The sequence below is a fragment of the Ahaetulla prasina genome, chromosome 8 (genome assembly GCF_028640845.1).
Source record: "Ahaetulla prasina isolate Xishuangbanna chromosome 8, ASM2864084v1, whole genome shotgun sequence".
Taxonomy (NCBI): Eukaryota; Metazoa; Chordata; class Lepidosauria; order Squamata; family Colubridae; genus Ahaetulla; species Ahaetulla prasina.
The window spans coordinates 10,608,474-10,631,396 of NC_080546.1; the positions used below are offsets into that span (position 1 = coordinate 10,608,474).

The 22,923-nt window shown below is 42.2% G+C and overlaps 1 protein-coding gene across 10 annotated transcripts in view; it reads left to right on the forward strand.

Moving 5' to 3' along the window:
• Window positions 1-22,923, forward strand: part of SEPTIN11 (septin 11) — a 272,978-nt gene that overhangs the window by 47,930 nt on the left and 202,125 nt on the right. For all 10 annotated transcript variants that reach the window (XR_009156300.1, XR_009156301.1, XR_009156302.1 and 7 more), the window contains exon 2: window positions 22,667-22,781. Coding sequence is in view for 7 of the 10 variants with exons in the window: in XM_058193007.1 (XP_058048990.1) it covers window positions 22,667-22,781 (115 nt within the window). In the remaining 3 variants the exon portion in view is untranslated. The remainder of the gene's footprint in view (window positions 1-22,666; window positions 22,782-22,923) is intronic.

The following is a 22,923-nucleotide window of genomic DNA, read 5'->3' on the forward strand; positions in this document are numbered from 1 at the left end:
CAAGCCTGATTCGGATTTCCCTGACCCGGTCGTCAGCGGAGGAGTGGGACACGACACACAGCATCACCCGTTCCTCTTCTGGATTTCTGGCATGCATGTGTGCGTGATGATCAGCTGGCCTTTTTGCGTGCCAGAAACTGGAAGAGCTGGTCTTCCGTTTTCCTGCATGAACGTGCACGCCGGCCAGCTGATCATCGCGAGCACATACACACCGGAAACCCGGAAGGCTAACTGGCTGGGGAGCATGCACATGCAGGAAACCGGAAGTTCATTTTTGGCCGCGTGCATGTGCCATTGGCAGCTCCTCTTCCGAGTTGCGGCCCAGACGAGCGTGTGCGCTCCCAAATGCCGAAAAGGTTCGCCATCACTGCCCTAGATTGAATGTTCCAGAAAATAGCTTGTGAGAAATTGTGGAGCATGGTTCAACGAACACATTGTAGGGTCATCATTCCAGAGTTAATCAAAGTTGTTGTGTTTTGTTTTTGTGCCAACTTCTGGTGACTTCCTGGATGAGTCCCTATGGTTTCCTTGGCAAGATTTTTGCCCTTGCTGTTTTCTTGAGACTGACAGTGAGTGTTTTGTCCAAGGTCACCCAGTTGGCTTCGTGCATAAGGTAGAACTCAAACTCCCAGTCTCTTGGTTTCTAGCCTGGTACCTTAAGAACGACATAAAAGTATCTCTGTTCCATTGGTTGATTGTTCTCACTGTCAGAAAATTTGTCCTAATTTCCAGGTTGAATGTCTCCTTGTTCACTTTCCATCCATTGTTTCTTGGATTAGTGTTGAGGTCCACAAAATAAAATTCCAATCCAACCAAAAATTGGATTCTATATTAGTGATGAATCTATTGTTTCTTTGTAAAAGGATATATGGGTATGAGTCAGTGGTGGGATTCAAATTTTTTTTACTACCGGTTCTGTGGGTGTAGCTTGGTGGGTGTGGCATGGGTTGGTGGGCGTGGCAGGGGAAGGATACTGTAAAATCTCCATTCCCTCCCACTCAATGGGAAGGATATTATAAAATCTCCATTCCCTCACCGCTCTAGGTCACTACAAAATCCCCATTTCCTCCCGATCAGCTAGGACTCGGGAGGCAGAGAAAAGATGGGGGAGGAGCCAGTCAGAGGTGGTAATTACCGCTTCTCCAAACTTCTCAAAATTTCCACTACCAGTTCTCCAGAACTGGTCAGAACCTACTGAATAGCACCTGCCATGAGTGGGTGTTATATGTGGAATCCCCTTACATTTCTTACATATTTTGTTTTCATAAATTCAGAGCAAGATGGAAATATGTTAACAATCTCCTTTTGCTTTCATTGGGTCAAGCAAATCAAATATTGAGTTATTGTCCCATCTTTTTGTTTTTTTCCATAGTCGAGCATGGGACAACACATTTGAAACCCTTATTTTCTTATAAAATATTTATGGGGATTATTTAAAGGCCAACTACTGTTTATATATAGGTTACCTTTGCATAATACCCTAGGCTGGTATAGTTATTTTATTGTTCAACATGCAAAGCAAACTCAGCCATCTGAATTAATTTAACAAACCATATTTTAATTGACGTGGATTTACTAAACCTTTCTTGACGTTCTCTATTTTGCATTTTTGTTTATTCCAGAACAGCCCTGGTTTTTCCTGCTTTAAGCAAAATATAAGCAGGATTTGATTATTGTGGGACATTTGATAATTTCTCAGTATCTTTTTTAATAACGGTATGAATGGAAGTGGAAGGAAGTCACATCACATCTAGAAAATATTAACAAAAAAAATATCCCAGAAGTTTAGAAACATAAGAAAATATTGAATTAGAGGATTGGGAAACAGTTTGGAATAAAAATTATAAACTAACCAGATCGGCAAAATACAAAGAAAATCAATATAAAATGTTTTACCGTTGGTATTTGGCACCTTCTGGTTGGCAAAAATATGTCCAAATTTAAACCCCAATTGTTGGAAATGTGGACAAAAGCAAGGTACCTTCTTTCATACATGGTGGTCATGCTCCGAAACAAAAAAATACTCGATGAAAAATACATAGTTGGATACATGAAGTAACAAGCTTCCAGACAGAATACACACCAGAGCTGTTTCTTCTAGGAATGATGAAAACAAAATAAGAAAAAACAACAACATGTATTATTTTACATGTGACAACGGCGGCAAGATTGGCATTTGCGCAATGTTGGAGAAGCTCAAAAAAACCCTCTGAAGAGTTAATAATTAGAAAAATATTGGATTGTGCCGAGATGGACAAAATGACACTTGAACTGAAAGGATGGATGGATTCGGATTTTTATGTAATATAGAATAGAATAGAATAGAATAGAATAGAATTTTATTGGCCAAGTGTGATTGGACACACAAGGAATTTGTCTTGGTGCATATGGGAGAAATGTATAATTGGGTCGAAAATAGGAAAAAAGGAGAAATAACAGATAGTAGAATTAGTAAGATTTAGAAATTCTAATTAGAATTAGTAATATAATTTAGTAAAATTATATAGAGTATAAGAGAACACTAATGGGATGATATGTAAATGGTCACAGTCATGCACAAGGGTTGAATGAAAATTGTTTAATTGTTAAAATTCAATAAAATTTATATTAAAAAAAAGAAACATAAGAAACTGAATATTTTTATTCAGAATATTTGTAGTAGGATTGCATTCTTTTTTAAAAAAGTGAAATTCAATAGAGACAGAGGCATTGTACCTTTAGAATTGGAGAACTGTAGTTTGGATATATTGTGAAAAGGATCTTAAGATCTCAGTCATTTCAGAAGCCCAATAGCTATGTTCCTTCTGCAAAAATGATATATACTACAGAACATGTAGCCCTTGACTTACAATAGTTTAGTGACTGTTTGAAGTTATAACAGCACTGAAAAAAGAGACTGATAGCCTTTTTTCCCCCACATTTACAACCATTGCAGCATCCACATGGTCAAAATTCAGATGCTTGGCAATTGATTCATATTTATGACGGTTGGATGTGATCCCTTTTTATGACCTTATTGTTAAGATTCACTGAACTAACAACTGCAGTGATTAGCTTAACAACTGTGGCAAGGGAGGTCGCAAAATGGAGCAAAACCTACTTAATAACTGCCTTAATAACCTGGCAGCAGAAATTTTGGGCTCAGCTGTTGGTCATAAGTCAAGGAGTACCTGTAATAAACATTCCTGAATATTCTGTGTCAGTTTGTCATCTGGAATAGCGCTCACATCTGAGTGGAGATGCTCAGGAATAATGGGAAACATCCTGAAAAACCATATGGAAAAGAAGAGTTGGCTTAGAGGTGAAAAGTGGCAGGGACCGAGAAGACAGATTTAGCATCTGCGCAATCACTTAATTGTTTCCAGGAAAGTCGGGACCGATCGTTTTAGTGTCATCATGACTTACGACCATAATTGCCAGGCAATTACAAATTTGTCAGGCAAATACAGTCGTAAATTGAGGACTACTTGCATCTCTTTTGTGTTATAGCTCTGATGTCCCTGATGACATTGTAACTCTATGAAGCATTTCATGGACTGGACAATCAGTGTGAGAATGTAAAATAGGCTTCAAAATATCGATAATGTACTTAAGACTAGTGGGATTAAATGCATGGTATCCTTGGTAATAGAGTGGGAGAGGATGGTGAGAATATTCTTTGCATTTTTTTGCCCATGAGAACAATATTTGATTTTTGAACTTATGGAATAGAACAGAACAGTATTTCACTAGCACTTAGACTTATATACCGCTTCACAGTGCTTTACAGCCCTCTCTAAGCAGTTTACAGAGTCAGCCTATTGCCCCCAACAATCTTGGTCCTCAGTTTTACCGACCTTGGAAGGATGGAAGACTGAGTCAACCTTGAGCTGGTGAGAATCGAACTGCTGGCAGTCAGCAGAAATAGCCTACAGTACTGCATTCTAACCATTATGCCACCACAGCTCTCGTGTATAGTATTGGACATTATAAGATAAGAAGATGAGATGAGATGATAAGATACTAGGATAGCATGGCATGGCATGGCATGGCATAGCATATTTTATTGGCCAAGTGTGATTGGACACACAAGGAATTTGTCTTCTACATGTTCTACATGTTGATGGTGGTAATGAAGTTTAAAGGTTCTTAGTTTCTATGCTCAACCAATAATGCAGTAACAAAAAGGAGGAATTAGTTTATTGGATGACATCATGGTTCATTCTAACCCCTCTCCTCAAATGCCTCAATTAAGCTATTTTGTATGACTCTGTTTTGCATCTTGGCAATTTATTTTTGCTGAATGCTCTCATGCACAACTAATATATTTTGCCTTTGACTGTGTGTCAGAGCTAAGCACTTAGCTCCAAAAGCCTAAACTCGGTTTAACGCCCAGAGATACTGGTTCATGTGAATAGAATGATTTTGCACATATTTTCTTGTTAAAAGAATCAGTGGGTTAGATCAAAATTGAGGAGTACATCCGTGGAAAGGAACAAGGGGGATTTATTGACACTGAAGAATTTTTTGCACTTTTTGCTTTGAAAGTGCAAAAAAGAAAAATCCAGTAACACCTCTATAAATAAAATGAAATTGTGCGCCTTTAAAACAACCTCGATTCCTGGATGAGCTTTTTCAGTTTTCTTGGCAGCATTTTGCCAATGGTTTCTAGGGCTAAGAAAGAGGAATTGGCTCACAGTCTTGCAGTTGGCTTGGTGCCTAAGGTAAGACTATAAGTCACGGTCTCCCAGTCTCTACCCAGATACCTCAAGCTGACTATTAAAAGTACAATAACACAAGATAAATATGAATTGAATTCCATCCTGCATTTCCTGATTTAAGCTATATTTATCTTCTTCTGCCATGGCTGTTGATAAAGGAATTGGAATGTTAGAGATTTAACACTTCTCAGCAGCCCATCATTTCCAATTATAGTTTGTTTATTGAGGTTCCCTCTTGCTGCCAACATTCTTCATTCAAGGTAAGGGGAGACGTTTTAATGATATGAGCAGCCTTGAGTGCCTTCCGTCTGGTGGCAAAACTATCCCTGACTCCAAGGGAATCTTGCTCTGTGAAAAGTTTAAGACAGCTGCTTGATTAAAAAATGGCTTGCTAGATGTACATTGGTTGTGCCACTGAAAATTTAGTTTTGTTGAGTAGCCCTATTCGAGAATTAAGCAGGATAGATTTCGATAAGTTAAAACAGATAGTTTTCTCTCTCTGTCTCCCTTTATATAGTTATGTGTACACACACACACACACACACACACACACACACACACACACACACAGGTAGTCCACGACTTCCGACCAGAGTTGAGCTCAAATTTTCTGTTGTTAAGCAAGGCAGTTAAGTGAGTTGTATCTCATTTTATGTTCCTGTCGTGTCCCTCTCCCACTCTGACGAACGAGTCAAGGAAGTCCGTAACAAACATGGCAACGAAGCCTCTGCAGCTTGCCAAGTTCCTTCGAGGTTTATCAGGGCAGGCAGGAGTCCAAGTTGTGACTTCAGCGATAGAGTCCGATATCAGCAAACTAGATAAGACTTTGCTTGATTCAAGGTTGAAATGCCAAAAGCAGGTCCTTTATATAGGCTGTGGGGTGTGGCTCCATGACACAGCATTTATCCAGGCCTGCCCCACCCTTCCTTCTGCTGGCATCGGCACTCAGATCTCCGGAAGCGAGGGTCCTCCTACACTGAATTGACTTCAGCTGGATCTGCTGTCAGCGTCTGGGAAAAGGAGGGGTCAAAGGGAGTAGGCCCCAGGAATTCCACCACCTGGCTGGCTTCCTGCTCTGAAGGTTGAGCCAAAGGAACACACGCTGTATGAATGAGGTTTATCGGGCTTGTCCTTTCATTCCTTGAATCCTCTCCGGGCATGGGACCAGAGCCGGGGGCTGGTGTCATGAAAGGCCTTTCATCTTCATTATCAGACTCGGAGTCTGATAAAAGGCCTGGTTGGAGACGGGAGGGGCCCAGCTGAGGAGAGGAGGGAGGACGAGTCACAACAGTTCCCTTCATGCGGTCGTTAAGTAAATCTGACTGACAAGGTCGCAAATGGTGATCACATGACACTGAGGCGGTGCCACCGTCATAAATACAGGCCAGTTGCCAAGCACCTGAAATTTGATCACATATGACCAGTGGGATTGCTGCAACAATTGTAACTGTGAAAAATAGCAATGGCATTTAAGACTTATATATCGCTTCGGAATGCTTTACAACCCTCTCTTAAGTAGTTTACAGAGTCAGCATATTGGCCCCAAGAATCTGGGTCCTCATTTTAACCACCTCGGAAGGATGGAAGGATGAATCAACCTTGAGCTGATCAGAATCGAACTGCCGAACTGTTGGCAGCCGGCAGTTCTCAGAAGTAGCCTGCAGTACTGCATTCTGACCACTGCACTACCATGGCTCGTGACCACACGTTATTTTCAGTGCTATTGTAATACACACACATGCACACATTCCCTTCTCGCCCTTATGGGATGGCCTGTCTTGTCCTCAGTTTGGGGTTCTCTAGCAGAGGCCTAGGGATGCAGCGTCTCAGATGCTGAGATTGTTGATCAGAAGGTTGGCAGTTCAGTGGTTCGAATCCCTAGTGCGTAACAGGGTGAGCTCCCATTACTTGTCCCAGCTTCTGCCAACCTAGCAGTTCAAAAGCACGTAAAAAATGCAAGTATAAAAAAAGAGACCACCTTTGGTGGGAAAGTAACAGCGTTCCGTGTGCCTTTGGCGTTGAGTAATGCTGGCCACATGACCACAGAAACGTCTTCGGACAGCGCTGGCTCTTTGGCTTTGAAACGGAGATGAGCAGTCACTTGGCCCTTCTACATCTATCACCACCATTGACTTCTGGCCTTTGTCTACCACCACAATATCTGGTTGATGGGCTAGCACCTCCCTGTCTGTCTGGATCTGGACATCCCATGGGATCTTGACTTTCTTATTCTCCACATCCTTCGGTGCAATCTCTCATCTAGACGTCCGATAGGTCTAATCCATATTCTTCTTGTGTCTCGCCCGCTTTCACCGCAGCCGAGGCCTTCTTATCTGCTTCCGAACACTGAGGAATGTCCTAGTATGCCTCCCGGCCCCAGCCCTGGCTCCATGCCCAGACAGGCTGAGGAGGAAGAAGTACCTCCAGCCCCCAGCTCTGGCTCCATGCCCAGGCAAACGGAGCAACTAGACCCCTCCCCCTCCCCCACAGCATGTGAGCCTGAGGAAGGTCAATTACCAACAGCTGCAGACTGGAGTGACCCTCGCTTCAGAAGAATTGATAGGCGGCGGCGACAGAAGGAAGGGAGGGGCAGGCCTGGATAAGTGCTGAGTCATGGAGTCACACCCCATGGCCTATATAAAGGATCTGCTTTCTGGCATTCTCTGAGTCAGGCAAAGTCTAACATATCTTGCTGAAGTCACTTTCTGGTCTCCTGCCTGCCTTGAGAACTTTGCTAGGACTTTGGCAGAGCTGCAGAGGCACGCCTGATTCGGATTTCCCTGACCCGGTCGTCAGCGGAGGAGTGGGACACGACAATTCTGTACAGTTGTTTCTGTATACCATGCCAGCTGTTCAACGTATTTGCTCCTGCAGGCCAACTTGCTAAGGTCAACTCCGTGAGGATAACTCACCTTGGGACAATCCAACAATTCAATTTAATTATTTAAATTAAATTTAAAATTTTATTTTAAATTTAGTCACTCACATTTTATTTTGTCCCTCCTTTTGCATCCTCTCTTTAAAGTTTCTGTTCCACCATTTCTTTGATATTTGTGTAACTCTGGCTCTATAGCACAGGGTACCCCGAGCCCTGATCTGTGGACTGGCATCAGGCCACGACATGCCAGAAATCGGGCTCACAATAAGCGAAGCCCCATTTATGAGATGGTAGGAAGCATGCCCCCTCTGGTCCATGGAAAAACCTCTCCACGGAACGGGTGCCCAAAAGGTTGGGGGAGATTGCTATGGTACGTTGGCCATGCAAATGAGCCACAATGAGTTGTCCTAAACCCATGATGGCGAACCTATGGTGCGTGTGCCACAGGTGGCACGCAGAGCCCTCTCTACGAGCACGCGAGCCGTTGCCCCAGCTCAGCTCCAACGCGCGTGCGTGCGTGCCTCCCGCCGGCCAAATGATTTTCGGGGCTCTGCCACACACGTGTGGAGGGGAGGGCGCATGCGGGAGACATGCACGTATTCATGGGGTTGCGCACACATGCGCAGTGGTGGGGCGCACAGGGTGTGTGTCGTACGTGCATTGCTTTATGGGTGCTTTCGGCACACAACGACAAAAAGGCTAGCCATCACTGTCTAAAACCCTCCTGCCTGCATCTTACACCCTGATACTATGCCTTGGATTATCTCTGAGGCCTCTCTGCTTATATGAAAATCACAACTGTTAAAAGGGGGTATTTTTTCAGCCCCGTTAATTTTAGACTTCCTATCCAGAGTCCTGTTATTGTAATCAAGGCAGTTGCAGAGGTAAACATGCGAGTCCCTTCTCCTTTGCCCTTGAAATATTTGGGTTCGGTTTTCTTATTCTAAAAAGGGAAGGAAAATTTCGGGAAGTGAACGGGCACGGAGTCCAAGCGTAGCGCAGCCAGTTGCAATTGGAAATATTTAAAACTCTACAGAGTTTCTCTGGTTTTCCTTAAGTCATTAGGACTCGGGTTATTTTAGCTCTCAAACATGAAACTGGCAGTGGAATAGCAATTTGGCATTTCCACTAGGGAGTTTTGGATATGACTGATCTATGTTCCTCCTTATCGGCTTAAATGCAGCAATTCAGTTAAAGACAGGCCTGTAACAGCAGAATAAAATCTGGTTTTGGTTGGAGTTTTGCCTTTGGAAATTCTTCGTATTTCTTGGTCACGTTGCTATTGCATGTCTTCCTTTTTGTCTCCCATCCTTTTACAAGCCTTGCAAGGAATGATTCTTAGCTTGTTTTTTTTTCTTTTGCTGCTATACTGTAAAAAAAAAAAGATGATGATGATGATAAAATTCAGTTTTTCTTGCTGGTTAGGAATCCGAAATGGGAACCGTGATATACAGGAATCGCTTCTATTCCAAATAAGAAACGTTAGCGGTTTTTTTAAAAGCCCTTAAGGAAAATAACCTTTTATATATCTCTTCTTGGCAGAAGTTCTGCTGTTGCTGCTTTGAGTCTGAATTGACCTTCTAACCGAACAGCTTTGCCTTGAAGATTCATGTTCTGGTCTCACTATAGAAAACAGGAGTTGGATTATTGTATTTAAGGGGGGAAAATATTTGTAAAAAGATAATAACACTCTCTACAGAAAGTGCTCTCAGCAAAATGGAACAAAGAACCATTTTTTCAAAATGAAGGTTGAGGCGGTAAAAACAGTCAATTGCTTTCTCATAAATTGGTAGTACAAATAGTCCTTGAGTTACAACCACAATTGAGACCAGAACTTTGGTTGCTAAGCAAGGCAGTTATTAAAGGAGTCACATCTATTTTTATGACCTTTTTTGTCATGGATTTTAAGCGAATCAGTGAAATTAATGGAATCATGTACTCAGTAAGCGAATGGACACTAAATGAATGATTGTAAGTCAACTACCTATATATACAGCTAATCCTTGACTTACAATCATTCACTTAGTGACCGTTTGAAGTTACAACAGCACTAGAAAAAAGTGACCTATGCCGCATTTTTTATACTATTTATTATTATTATTATTATTATTATTATTATTATTATTATTATTATTATTAATTTATTTATTTATTAAATTTTTATACCGCCCTTCTCCCAAAGGACTCAGGGCAGTGTGTACAGCCAAAAGATAAAAAACACAAAAATATACAATTAAAACAACAATTTAAAACCAAGCATATCAGAAAAAATGGCCAACATTTAAAAATTTAAAATTTAAAATTATGAACCCTAAAATAATAAAACCCGAGTTAAAAATTTAAAAATATTAAAAATATTAAGCCAGTCCCGCTTGAATAAATAAGTGCGTTTTCAGCTCACGGCGAAAGGTCCGAAGATCAGGCACTTGACGTAGTCCAGGAGGAAGTTCGTTCCAGAGCGTAGGAGCTCCCACAGAGAAGGCCCTGCCCCTGGGGGCCGCCAGCTGACATTGTTTGGCGGACGGCACCCTGAGAAGACCCTCTCTGTGAGAGCGTATGGGTCAGTGGGAGGCATGAGGTAACAGCAGGCGGTCCCGTAAGTACCCGGGCCCTAAGCCATGGAGCGCTTTGAAGGTGGTGACCAAAATCTTAAAGCGCACCCGAAAGACCACAGGAAGCCAGTGCAAGCCGCGCAGGATTGGTGTTACATGGGAGCAACGAGTTGCTACCACTATTACCCGCACAGGAAGGATCCCTATGGACACATGATTTACATTCAGTTTCTTGACAACTTCTTGACACATCTATGATGGCTCCAGTGTCCCGGGGTCATGTGATCCCTTTTGCTACCTTCTGACAAGCAAAGTCAATGGGGAAGCCAAATTCCTTTAATTTTAACAACCATATTACTAACTTAACAACTTCAGTGATTCCCCTAACAAGTATGGCAAGAAAAGATGTAAAATGGGGCAAAACTCACTTTAATGAATTTCTCGCTTAGCAACATACATTTTGGGCTCGATTGTGGTCGTACGTTGAGGACTACTTGCAGTTAGTCCTTCAATTTGCAACAATTCATATAGCGAATGTGCAAAGTTATATAGCGGCAGTGAAAAAAACTTACTTACCACCAATTCTTGCACTTACAACCCAGTGGTGGGTTACAAAATTTTTTATTACCAGGTCTGTGGGTGTGGCATGGCTTGGTGGGCATGGCAGGGAAAGATTACTGCAAAATCCCCATTCCCACCTGATCTGCTGGGACTCGGGAGGCAGAGAATAGATGGGGGTGGGGGGCAGTCAGAATTTTTACTACCGGTTTTCCGAACTACTCAAAATTTCCGCTACCGGTTCTCCAGAACTGGTCAGAAACTTATGAAACTCACCTCTGTTACAACCGTTATTCCCATGGTCATGTGATCAAAATTTAGCTGCTTGGCAACAGGCATGTACTTATGCTGGTTGCACATCCCGGGAGGTGTGTGTCACATGATTACCATTTTCAGCCTGCCCAACTGGCTTTTGGCTAGCACAGTCAATGCGGGAAACCTGGTTTCACTTAATAACTGCAAGATTCACTGAATAACTGCAGGAATTTGTTTAACAGCATGGCAAAAAGGTCATAAAACTGGGCGCGACTCGGTTAAAAACCACTTTGCTTAGCAGTGGAAATTCTAATCCTACTTATGGTCATAAGGTGAGAACTACCTGTACGCACTGAGGACAGAGAATGAGCTTGCAAGGGTATTTGGCAGCCCAGATCGTGCCTCCTTCATGGTTCACAGGTAGCAGGTAAATGTTTGGTGCATATTCATCTTCAATCGCAACAATACAAGAGCAAACAAACAATAGATTTAAACTTAATGTTAACCGCTTCAATCTTGATTGCAGAAAATATGACTTCTGTAACAGAGTTATTAATGCTTGGAACACACTACGTGACTCTGTGGTCTCTTCCCAAAATCCCCAAAGCTTTAACCAAAAACCGTCTGCTATTGACCTCACCCCATTCCTAAGAGGTCTGTAAGGGGTGTGCATAAGAGCACAAGCGTGCCTACTGTTCCTGTCCCCTTTTGTTATATCCAATTCATATAGTTATCACATACTTATGCTTATATATATGTTTATATATTATATAGTTACTTTCATGCTTGTGCTTATATATATGTTTATATATTATATAGTTACTTTCATGCTTATGCTTATATATATATGTTTATATATTATATAGTTACTTTCATGCTTGTGCTTATATATACTGTTGTGACAAAATAAATAAATAAGTAAATATTTTACTCAAGTGAACTTGAACACAATCTTCTCCACTTAAATTTTAATCTGTTTGTTTGAATGCTACCCTGTTCTAAGCTGTCTTGTGCAGACCATGATTTCCAAAAATAAAATATGCGCTCACCTCAGACATAATGCAGCTAGCCCTCGACTTATGACCACAATTGAGCCCAAAATTCTTGTTGCTAAGCGAGGTGGTTGTTAAGTGAGTTTTGCCCCATTTTACAACCTTTCTTCCAAAGTGAATCACTAAAGTTGTTAAGTTACAGTTGCTAAGTAAATCACTAGGACTGTTAATTGAGTGAATCTGGCTTCCCTATTTGCTTGTCGGAAGGTCACAAAATGTGATCACGTGACCCCAGATACTGCTACTGCTACGAGTCAGTGACCAAACAGCTGAATTTTTGATCACGTGACCTTGGGGATGCTGCAAACGGTCGTAAGTGCAAAAAGACAGCATACGGAATAACAAAGTGGGAAGAGACCCTGGAGATCTTCTAGTCCAACCCCCTGCTCAGGCAGGAAATCCCTACACCACTTCAGACAAATGGTTGTCCAATCTCTTCTTGAAAACTTCCAGCATTGGAGCATTCACAACTTCTACAGGCAAGTCGTTCCACTGATTAATTGTTCTGTCAGGAAATTTCTCCTTAGTTCTAAGTTGCTTCTCTCCTTGATTAGTTTCCACCCATTGCTGCTTCTTCTACCCTCAGGTGCTTTGGAGAATAGTTTGACTCCCTCTTCTTTGTGGCAACGCCTGAGATATTGGAACACTGCTATCATGTCTCCCCTAGTCCTTCTTTTTATTAAACTAGACATACCCAGTTCCTGCAACTGTTCTTCATATGTTTTAGCCTCCAGTCCCCTAATCATCTCTGTTGCTCTTCTCTGCACTCTTTCTAGAACAGGGGTCAGCAACGCACGGCTCTGGAGCCACATGTGGCTCTTTCATCCCTCTGCTGCGGCTCCCTGTCGCTCAAAATATGCATCACAACTGCCAATGTGCGGCACCCAATGACGCGCAATTTATTAAGCTTTTCAACCCCTGGTAAGCCAACCATGGATAAATCCAAGAAGAAAAAAAGTTTCAGAAGAAAACAGAATCTTTAATTCAGCTATATATGTTAGTTTTGTGGCCTCTCAGGAAATAGTCAGGCACGGGAAGAGTTTTTGTGGCTCCCGGATTTTTTTTTTTTCCTGTGAAAAACGGGTCCAAATGGCTCTCTTGAGTATTTAAGCTTGCTGACCCCTGTTCTAGAGTCTCAACATCTTTTTTACATCGTGGCGACCAATCCTGAATGCTGTATTCCAAGTGTGGCCTTAACCAAGGCATTATAAAGTAGTATTCAGTCGTAACTCACTTTTTTAGTTTAGTTTTAAATCCATATAAATTTATTTAACATTCGCAGCAGAGAAGACAGTCAGGAAGATCCTGAGGTAAATCAGAAAAAGGCGGGAAAAAGGGAAACGCCCCCTTTCTACCCGCAGCAACCAATCAGAGCGCAGAGCGCCTCAGGCGGGAGCCCGCCCCCATTCAGTCACAATTTTCAATGCCTTTGTAACTTTGGACGGCCACTAAAGGAGTGGTTTGCAAGTCTTTTTTTGCTACCAGTAGTAGCAAAAAGAGTTGTATCAATGGCAGGCCGAGAAGCTTTTATCATTTGTGGGATCCCTAGTATGTTTCCCACCAGCTGCCGCTGGCATTTTGTGCTGTCCCGTGTGACTAAATGGTTGTAACAGTTTTTTTTATTTTATTTTAGCAGGGTGTCTTTAAGAAGAGCAATGAGCTTTCAACTTCTAAGCGTTTCCTTGGCAAGGAAAAGCTACGGAGGAAGAGCTGATTTCTCGGAGGGATGGGAAGAACTTAAACGAAATCAAGAGCTTGCTTTGTTAGGGCTTCTTCTTGTGTTTGTTGGCTGGATCGAGTTTGCCTATGTGGCGTCTTTTAAAATTAGTACGAGCTGGAAAGGGAGCCAAGAGGAAGCATCGGAGCTTGGCAAGTTTATAAACTGAGCGAAGTGGCTTTGTAGATAGAAGAAAGATGATGATGTACCAAAGCTTTGAAATAACTCAGTGTTTAAACCAGTAGTGTCCAAGTTTGGCCACTTTAGGACCTGCATAAGGCTGCATAAACAGAAGTATGGGAATCAAGATCACGTAAAGTGTTGATACCATTTTAAAATGCCATGGTAAGGCCACACTTGGAATACTGCATCCAGTTTTGGTCGCCACGATGTAAAAAAGATGTGCAGAGAAGAGCAACAAAGAGGATTAGGGAACTGGAGGTTAAAGCATACGAAGAACGGTTGCAGGAACTGGATATGTCTAGTTTAATGAAAAGAAGGACTAGGGGAGACATGATAGCAGTCTTCCAATATCTCAGGGGTTGCCACAAAGAAGAGGGAGTCAAGCTATTCTCCAAAGCACCTGAGGGCAGAAGAAGAAGCAGTGGGTGGAAACTAATCCAGGAGAGAAGCAACCCAGAACTAAGGAGAAATTTCCTGACAGTTAGAACAATTAATCAGTGGAACAACTTGCCTGCAGAAGTTGTAAATGCTCCAACACTGGAAGTTTTAAAGAAGATGTTGGATAACCAATTGTCTGAAGTAGTGTAGGGTTTCCTGCCTAAGCAGGGGGTTGGACTAGAAGACCTCCAAGGTCCCTTCCAACTATGTCATTCTATTCTATCCTATGGACTTCTGGGAATTGAAGTCCACAAGTCTTAAAGTGGCCACGAATGGACACCCCTGATATAATGCTACTTTCTGTCTATCTTCTTTAGCCCAGCTCTACCTTCTTGGTATATTTTTTTTGTGGGGGGGGGGGAGGAGAGGGAAACTGGGGGAGCTATCCTTCATTGACTTTTCTCTAGTTGGAGAATGCAGTTTCTTAAAAGTAAAAATAAATTTATCTTGAGAATGTGATGTTTGGGTCCCGTTTCAGCCCATTTTGGAGAGGGGAAATTTCAAGAACCAACATGGATGCATATTCTTCAAACATGTCCAGACTGGCCATAAAAGGAGAATTGGAAATTGGAAATTGAGAGCGTTGTCAAAATATATCCTCTGGGAAAGAACAGAAATAGGGCTGGGGGTGTCATGTGCTTTAGAGTCCAGGAATTTTTTAAAGAAGAGATTGGACAACCATTTGTCTGAAATGATATAGGTTCTCCTGCTTGAGCAAGGGGTTGGACTAGAAGACCTCCAAGGTCCCTTCCAACTCTTTCTGTTATTCTCTAATTTCTCCCATCCTAAATATTGTCATTTTCCATCAGCCTTGTTTCTTAAAAGCTGATGTAATAGAAGCCTCTATTGTTGGATCGGGTAGTCTGATTCTTTATATAACACTTCATTAAGGATTTGGACAGTATCTAACAGCTGCCCAAAAGCCATCACAGACCTAGGCTTCATCAACAAAGGGATAGTATCAAAGTCACTTGAAGAGTTAGTACCGCTTTATATTGCTTTGAACTACTGCAACCAGTTTTTGTCACCACGGTTCAAAAAAAAATGTTGAGATTTTAGAAAGAGTATGGAGAGCAACAAAGATGATTAGGGGACTGGAGGCTAAAACATATGAAGAACGGTTGAGGAATTGGATATGTCTAGTCTAATGAAGTGAAGAGGGGTGACATGATAGCAGTCTTCCAATACTTGAGGGCTTGCTACAAGGAAGAGGGAGTCAAGCTGTTCTCCAAAGCACTTGAGGGCAGGACAAGAAGCAATGGATGGAAACTTGAGAATGGAGAAGAATGGAGGAGAAAGGAGAGATTCAACCTAGAATCAAGGAGAAATTCCCTGAAAGTTAGAACAATTAATCAGCGGAACAGCTTGCCTCCAGAGTGCTCCATCATTGGAGGTTTCTAAGAGACTGGACAGCCATTTGTCTGGAATGGTATAGGGCAGGGATGACTAACCTTTTTACCATCGCGTGCCAAAAGTGGGGAGAGTCGTGCACGTGCGTGCCCATACTCATAATTTTATGCGTCTCGTGCCCCCTCCACATTCCCCCCGCTTTTGGCATGCAATAGCACGGTGGGCCCAGTAGGCCTGTTTTTCGCTTTCCCCAGGCTCCAGAGCCTTTCTAGGAGCATGGGGAGGGCGAAAACAGCCTTCCCCCATCCCCCTCCGGAAGCCGGAAACTGCCCGTTTGCTGACTTCTGGTGGGACTGAAAGGCCTGCCTTTGAGCTCATATGCCCACCAATATGGCTGCACGTGCCACCTGTGGCATGCGTGCCTTAGCTTCGCCATCGTGGGTATAGGGTCTCCTGCTTGAGCAGGGGATGGACTAAAACAAGGGTCCCCAACCCTGTTAGGAACCAGGCCACACAAGCGAGGGAAGCTTTATCTGTACCTTCATGAATCTAGGTAGCACACGAAACCGTCTCCCCCAACCCAACCCAGTTCTGTAGAAAAATTGTCTTCCGCGAAACCAGTCCCCGGTGCCAAAAAGATTGGGGACCGCTGGACTAAAAGACCTCCAAAGGTCCCTTCCAGCTCTTTATTATTCTATATTCTGTTCTGTATGATTTTTCTGCTTGCACACGACCCCTTGAACTTCCTGGCTGTGGCCTCCAGGTATCCTTAGTTGCATCAGCAATGCTTCGAACTCTGATGGGGGTAAATTCCGCAGTGAATAAAATTTTACAACCCAGGGGCAGAGGGTGAGTATGTCCCTCTTGAGGCTTTTTAAGAGCCGGACATGTAGGAAGCTAACTCAAGTAGCCCTTTAGATTAGTAGAACAGGATGGTAAATGTTTCTGTAACTAGGACGGCCTCGTTTCTTTATTTTCAAGCTGCCAGTTGTATAACGAATGACTAATATAAACAGGAAAAAGGTTGTGAATGACTAGCTTGTGGAGAGTTGTGTTGAAAGATGAATCTGAAGGGTGTTTCTTGTTTGGTCTGAAGGTCAAGATGGGGGGAAAAATACTTTATACCAGCTTGTTAGATATGAATTACACATATGAATTACATATATGAATATGTGTAATATGAATTACGCAGTTTAATATTATACACCATTTTTAAGAAAATTGAAAATAATAATTGGCAAGTGCTGCTTGGCCCAGAGCAGAAATGGGAGGTAAAATGCTTTCTCTAATACTAAAAATATGTTTATGCTTTCGTGCCTCGGCTGGAATAAACCACAGTGATCCCAAATGGTGCTTTTTTCAAGAGGCAACTGGACTGTCTTGTTGTTCTTTGAAGACGTTTCGCTTCTCTTCAAAGAAGCTTCTTCAGCTCGGATTGCTGAAGAAACTTCTTGGATGAGAAGCGAAACATCCGGTTGCCTCTTGAAAAAAAGCACCTTTTGGGAAACCATGACCTGGATGACTGAGAATCTCCATAGAAACCACAGTCATCTTTTAGGGCTAGGAAAACTCTGGAAGAATTAATTTTGTCTCCACCGCAGAGCGCGATGGCTCAGTGGTTAGAGATGCTGGGCTTGTCAGTGGGTTCGAGACCCAAGCAATGTGCGACGAGGTGAGCTCTCGTTACTTGCCTCAGCTCCTGCCCGCTTAGCAGTTTGAAAGCATGCAAATGCAAGTAGATAAATAGGTACCACTTCGGTGGGAAGGCAACCATGTTCCGTGCACCTCGGCATATAGGCATGCTGACCACATGGCCGTGGAAATTGGCCAAGAAACGGAGATGAGCACCGTGCCCTAGAGACGGCTATGACTGGACAGGGGAAAGCTTCATCTTTTCAATATAAATGAGGTTTTTAAAGGGACAATTCTATTGTGGTTACTCTAGGAAACCAAAGGATTCTTCTCCCCTATCCCAAAGTATGTGACTTAGTGTAAGGAGAAGGGGGAAAAATGCAACAGAAAGAACATAAATGTGAGAGGGGAAAAGAATAGAAGACCTTGTGAATATTTCCTTGGCAACCATACAAAATGTGCAGAAAGAAACTTGGTTAAATGTTTGGCAGTCGTTTAGTAGATCCTTGGTGAACTATGTACTGTTTATTAGGATGCTTGGCAACCGATATGTATTTACAATGATTTCAATATCTTGGGGTGATAGATAGATAGATGGATGGATGGATGGATGGATGGATGGATGGAAGGAAGGAATCCAGCAGGTTCTGACAGGTTCTGGAGAACCGGTAGCAGAAATTTTGAGTAATTCGGAGAGCCGGCAAATACCATCTCTGGCTGGCTCCTGTGGGAATGGTGAGAATGGAGATTTTGCAATATCCTTCCCCCCAGGAATGGGGAGGGAATAGAGATTTTGCAGTATCCTTCCCCTGCCACGCCCATCAAGCCATGCCCACCAAGCCATGCCCACAGAACGGGTAATAAAAAAAATTGGATTTCACCACTGAATAGATGGATAGATAGATAGATAGATAGATGGATGGATGGATGGATAGATAGATAGATAGATAGATAGATAGATAGATAGATAGATAGATAGATAGATAGATAGGTAGAATAACTTTATCGTCACTTGAAATGTACATTCATCGGCATACATTAAAATGAAATTTCGTTGCATACAGCTCCCAAAGGGTCACCACTTCCAATATGCACTACAATCATAAACATGACAAAATAATAAATAAATACAAAATGATGCATATACTCATATATTTTATATGACGTTGTGATTGCCATTTTCACCTTCCCAGCTGGCTTCCAACAAGCAAAGTCAAAGGGAAAAGCCAGATTCGCTTAGTAACCGTGTTTTTCACTCAACAACTTCACTTAAATCCCACGGCAAAAGAAAGGCCATAAAATGGGGCACAACTCACTTAACAACTGCTTGCTTAGCTACAGAAATTCTGGTCCCAATTATAGTCCTAAGTCAGGGGTGTCCAAACTTGGTCCCTTTAAGACTTGTGGACTTCAATTCCCAGAGTTCCTCAGCCAGCTTTGCTGGCTGAGGGACTCTGGGAGTTGAAGTCCACAAGTCTTAAAGGGACCAAGTTTGGACACCCCTGTCCTAAGTCAAGGACTAACTTCCCCTCCCCACTTCTTTTTACTTTTATTACTGTTTTTTATTCTTTTTTTTAAATTTGCATTTATATCCCGCCCTTCTCCGAAGACTCAGGGCGGCTTACACTATGTTAAGCAATAGTCTTCATCCATTTGTATATTATATACAAAGTCAACTTTTATTGCCCCCAACAATCTGGGTCCTCATTTTACCTACCTTATAAAGGATGGAAGGCCGAGTCAACCTTGGGCCTGGTGGGACTTGAACTTGCAGTAATTGCAAGCAGCTGTGTTAATAACAGACTGTCTTACCAGCCTGAGCCACCAGAGGCTTCATCATTTTAATGTGTAGTAGTTTTAATGTTTCTAAGCTACCCAGAGTCATCTCTAGACAAGATGGGTGGCACATAAATTTAATGAATAAATATTAAATAATTATAATAAATAAAGCGTACTGGTTTGGACTAATGAGGAGGAAATACATGGAAATGCCACAACTGTGTCTTAACCAACCTGCTCTTTGATGCCCCTGAAGGTAAAAGGTTAAAGGTTTCCCCTGTCCAGTTGTATCCGACTCTAGGGGATAGTGTTCCTAGCTGAGGGAGCCAGCGTTGTTCAAAGACACTTCCATGGTCACGTGGCCAGCATGACTATATACCAAAGGCACACGAAACACTCTTAACTTCCCACAGAAGTGGTACCTATTTATCTGCTTGCATTTGCATGCCTTCAAAGTACTAGGCGGGCAGGAGACAAGTAACGGGAGCTCAACTTGTCGCACGTTGCCCGGGTCTCGAACCTGGGATGTCAGCTTTCTACTGACAAGCTCAGCCTCTTTAACCACTGAGCCATCGCACTCTGTGGAGGAGGCAAAATTAATTCTTCCACAAACACTAGTTTTCCTGCAGGTAAAGGTGACTCTGGTTTCTATGGAGATTCTCCAGTCATCCAAGCCATGGTTGTACCAAAGGTGCCTTTTTTCAAGAGTCAACTGGACTTGGTTTTTCTTTGAATTATTCCCCACCATCCAGTCAGAGCTGGAGAAGATTTCCCACCTAGCAGCTTGAAAGCATTTATATTGAAATTTTGCTAAATAGGAACAGAGAGAGTGCAAACATCTGATCATCTGAAAGCAAAACTTGCGTAAATAGAATGAGTTGCAAGAATGATGGCATTTCCCGAATTAGCTTAACAACTAATTCCCACAACACTTTCAAATTATTTACTAAGACTGTATTACTATTATTATTCTCATCCTTCCTATTACCTATTACCTATCTTCTCCCATTTACGACTATAGCCTTGTTGCTTGTATCTTTACGATTTATATTGTTTTATTTAGTTTCCTAGCATGATTTTGATAGCTTATTTAGTATCCTATGACTATCACTAAGTGTTGTATCTTATGATTTACAATGAATATTTTATTTTTTCTTTATGTACATTGAGAGCTTATGCACCAAAGACAAATTCCTTGTGTGTCCAATCACACTTGGCCAATAAAGAATTCTATTCTATTCTATTCTATTCTATTCTATTCTATTCTATTCTATTCTATTCTATTCTATTCTATGATTATTTGTCCTATCAACTGAATGCTTTCTCCTTACGTTTAAAAAAAGGAAAGAAAAAACCTTAGAAAAGCATTGTAACCTTTGAGACACACTGTGGCATGATATCTTTTCCTGCCAGCAGTTTCCAATCGCTTCCTTTAATGCCACTACATCCTTAAAAGTCTCGGGGATTAGCCTATAAGCATGTTGTTTCAAATTTGTCTTATCATGAGCAAGTTAGACAACAGTCATTGCTACAGTTTGGGATTCCCATGTCCTAACCGCAAAATCGACGCATTAAAAAAAAACATTGGGTTATGAGGATACTGCATAAGGAGAAGTTGGCTTATGACTGTTTGTGAGTCAATAGCATTGTTTGAAATAGCATTTATTTATTTATTTATTTATTGTTTAAATTTCTATACCGCCCTTCTCCCAAAGGACTCAGGGCGGTTTACAGCCAGGGTAAAGACAGTTAGCACAATTTTTAGGACCAGTTTAAAAGGAAAATAATTTCAAATAATCAGGTCATCTCCAGTTTACTTAGCGATCAACACGGATTGGAAATGGCTTGTGGAGATTAAATTGGAGGCGCTAACATAAAAATTGGGTTCTTGGAGCAAAGTAGAGGTGCAAATGTGGCCCTCTATTTAGGACCACATTTGAGCCCAACTGTTGCTAAGCGAGACAATTATTATGTGAATTGGCTCTATTTTACAATCTTTCTTGCCATAGTTATTAAGCATATATATATGGGTGTAGGCATACTGTGTTTATGTATGTATATAACATGAATGTGTTGTGTCTGCGCCCCCCGAGCCGGGTCCCCTGCCAGAAAGTGACTTGGAAAGTGAGGGGGAAGGGCCGTCAGGACTTACCTTGGGAGCACTGGCTTCCCTGGCTTAGCTCCAGGAGCCAGAGGCAGGCCAGGTGGAGGAGATAACGAGGCCTCAGTCCCCTGATTCTTCCCCCCCCCAGGCCAAGCTTCCAGACCTAGCTGATGGCAATCAGGCCTGGCTGGACCCTAGGTTTCGTAGGCAGGAGAGGCGGGAACAACAGAAGCAGGGGTGGGGCAGGCCTAGGAAGTGCTGAGTCATGGAGCCACACCCCACAGGATATAAAAGCAGCAAGGGGTGCTATGCCTCTTCGTAGCAGGCAAATCAACTGCTTGACTAGAGCTGAAGTAATGTTTGTTGACTCATCGGCATCAAGGGAGATAACAGAGACACTTGGCAGACACTCGCTAGTTTGCTGCCAGAGCTGATAGTGCCGGCTAATTAAGCCATCGCTTGGACTGAGGCGAGGGGGACAGAACAATATGTATGTGAATAGCTAGAGATATATATATATATGTTCTTGTGAGACCAGGCAACAGAATTTCATTTTTAATGTGGGCCAGTATGCTCGCAGTAAAAAAAAAAATGATAACAGACTATTTTATCTTCTATCTCTGCTGCCCTGTTTAGTGACAGTCCACATTTTTGTAGACCAGATCTGGTATCCCTCATTCATGAATTTCCTCTGGGGTTAGTTTTTTTTTAACGGTGAAGACTCTATTAACTTGGTGGTAGAACCTGGCTTGTTTTGCGTACATAAACTTCCACGTCCATTAGTTTTCTAATTTCCACTTAAAAGGAGTACGGATAGCCGGCAAGGAAAAACCTTTGTGAGTCACCATAGAAAGTCACTTCCAAGCAGAATAGCCACATAAATAGTCCAGTGGTCCAATACTGTATTTGTATATTTAATAATATATGTGTAAGTTATTAAATACAGATACAGGTTGTATTTAAAAAGCCATGTTGTTCATGTCCATCTCCATAGAGAATGCGCCCTAACCTTGTCAAATAATTAAAACAGTAGTTAGTCCTCAACCTACGACCACAATTGAGCCCAAAATTTATGTTCCTAAGTGAGAAATTTGTTCAGTGAGCTTTGCCCATTTTACGATTTTTCTTGCCACATTTGTTAAGGGAACCACTGCAGTTCTTCTGTTAGTAACACGGTTGTTAAGTGAGTTTCCCACTGACTTTGCTTGTCGGAAGGTCGGAAAAGGGGATTGCACAACTCTGGGACACCGCAACCGTCATAAACATGAGTCAGTGGTCAAGCATCTGAATGTTAATCCACGTGACCATGGGGAATATGCTGGAAGGTGAAAAATGGTCGTAAGTCACTTTTTTCGGTGCCTCTGTAACTTCGAACAGTCACTAAATGAACTGTTGTAAGTCGAGGACTACCTGTAAATGGAAATTAATTCTGCAGAGGCCTTCAAACCTTTTCTCTTTGGACTTGCAGAACGAAGACCTTCGAAATCTCGCCTTGTCAGGTCATGTTGGCTTCGACAGTCTCCCGGATCAGTTGGTGAACAAGTCCACCTCACAAGGTTTCTGCTTCAACATCCTTTGTGTTGGTAAGTGCTACTCAGTGAGACTCCACTGAAGCCATTTTCTGCAGTATTTCCAAATGCAACGAGCTGGGTTTCTGATAAGGAATTCCTTCCTCTTAAAGATAACCATGTGGAAGACAGGAAGCATGGCTAAGAATATATTAGC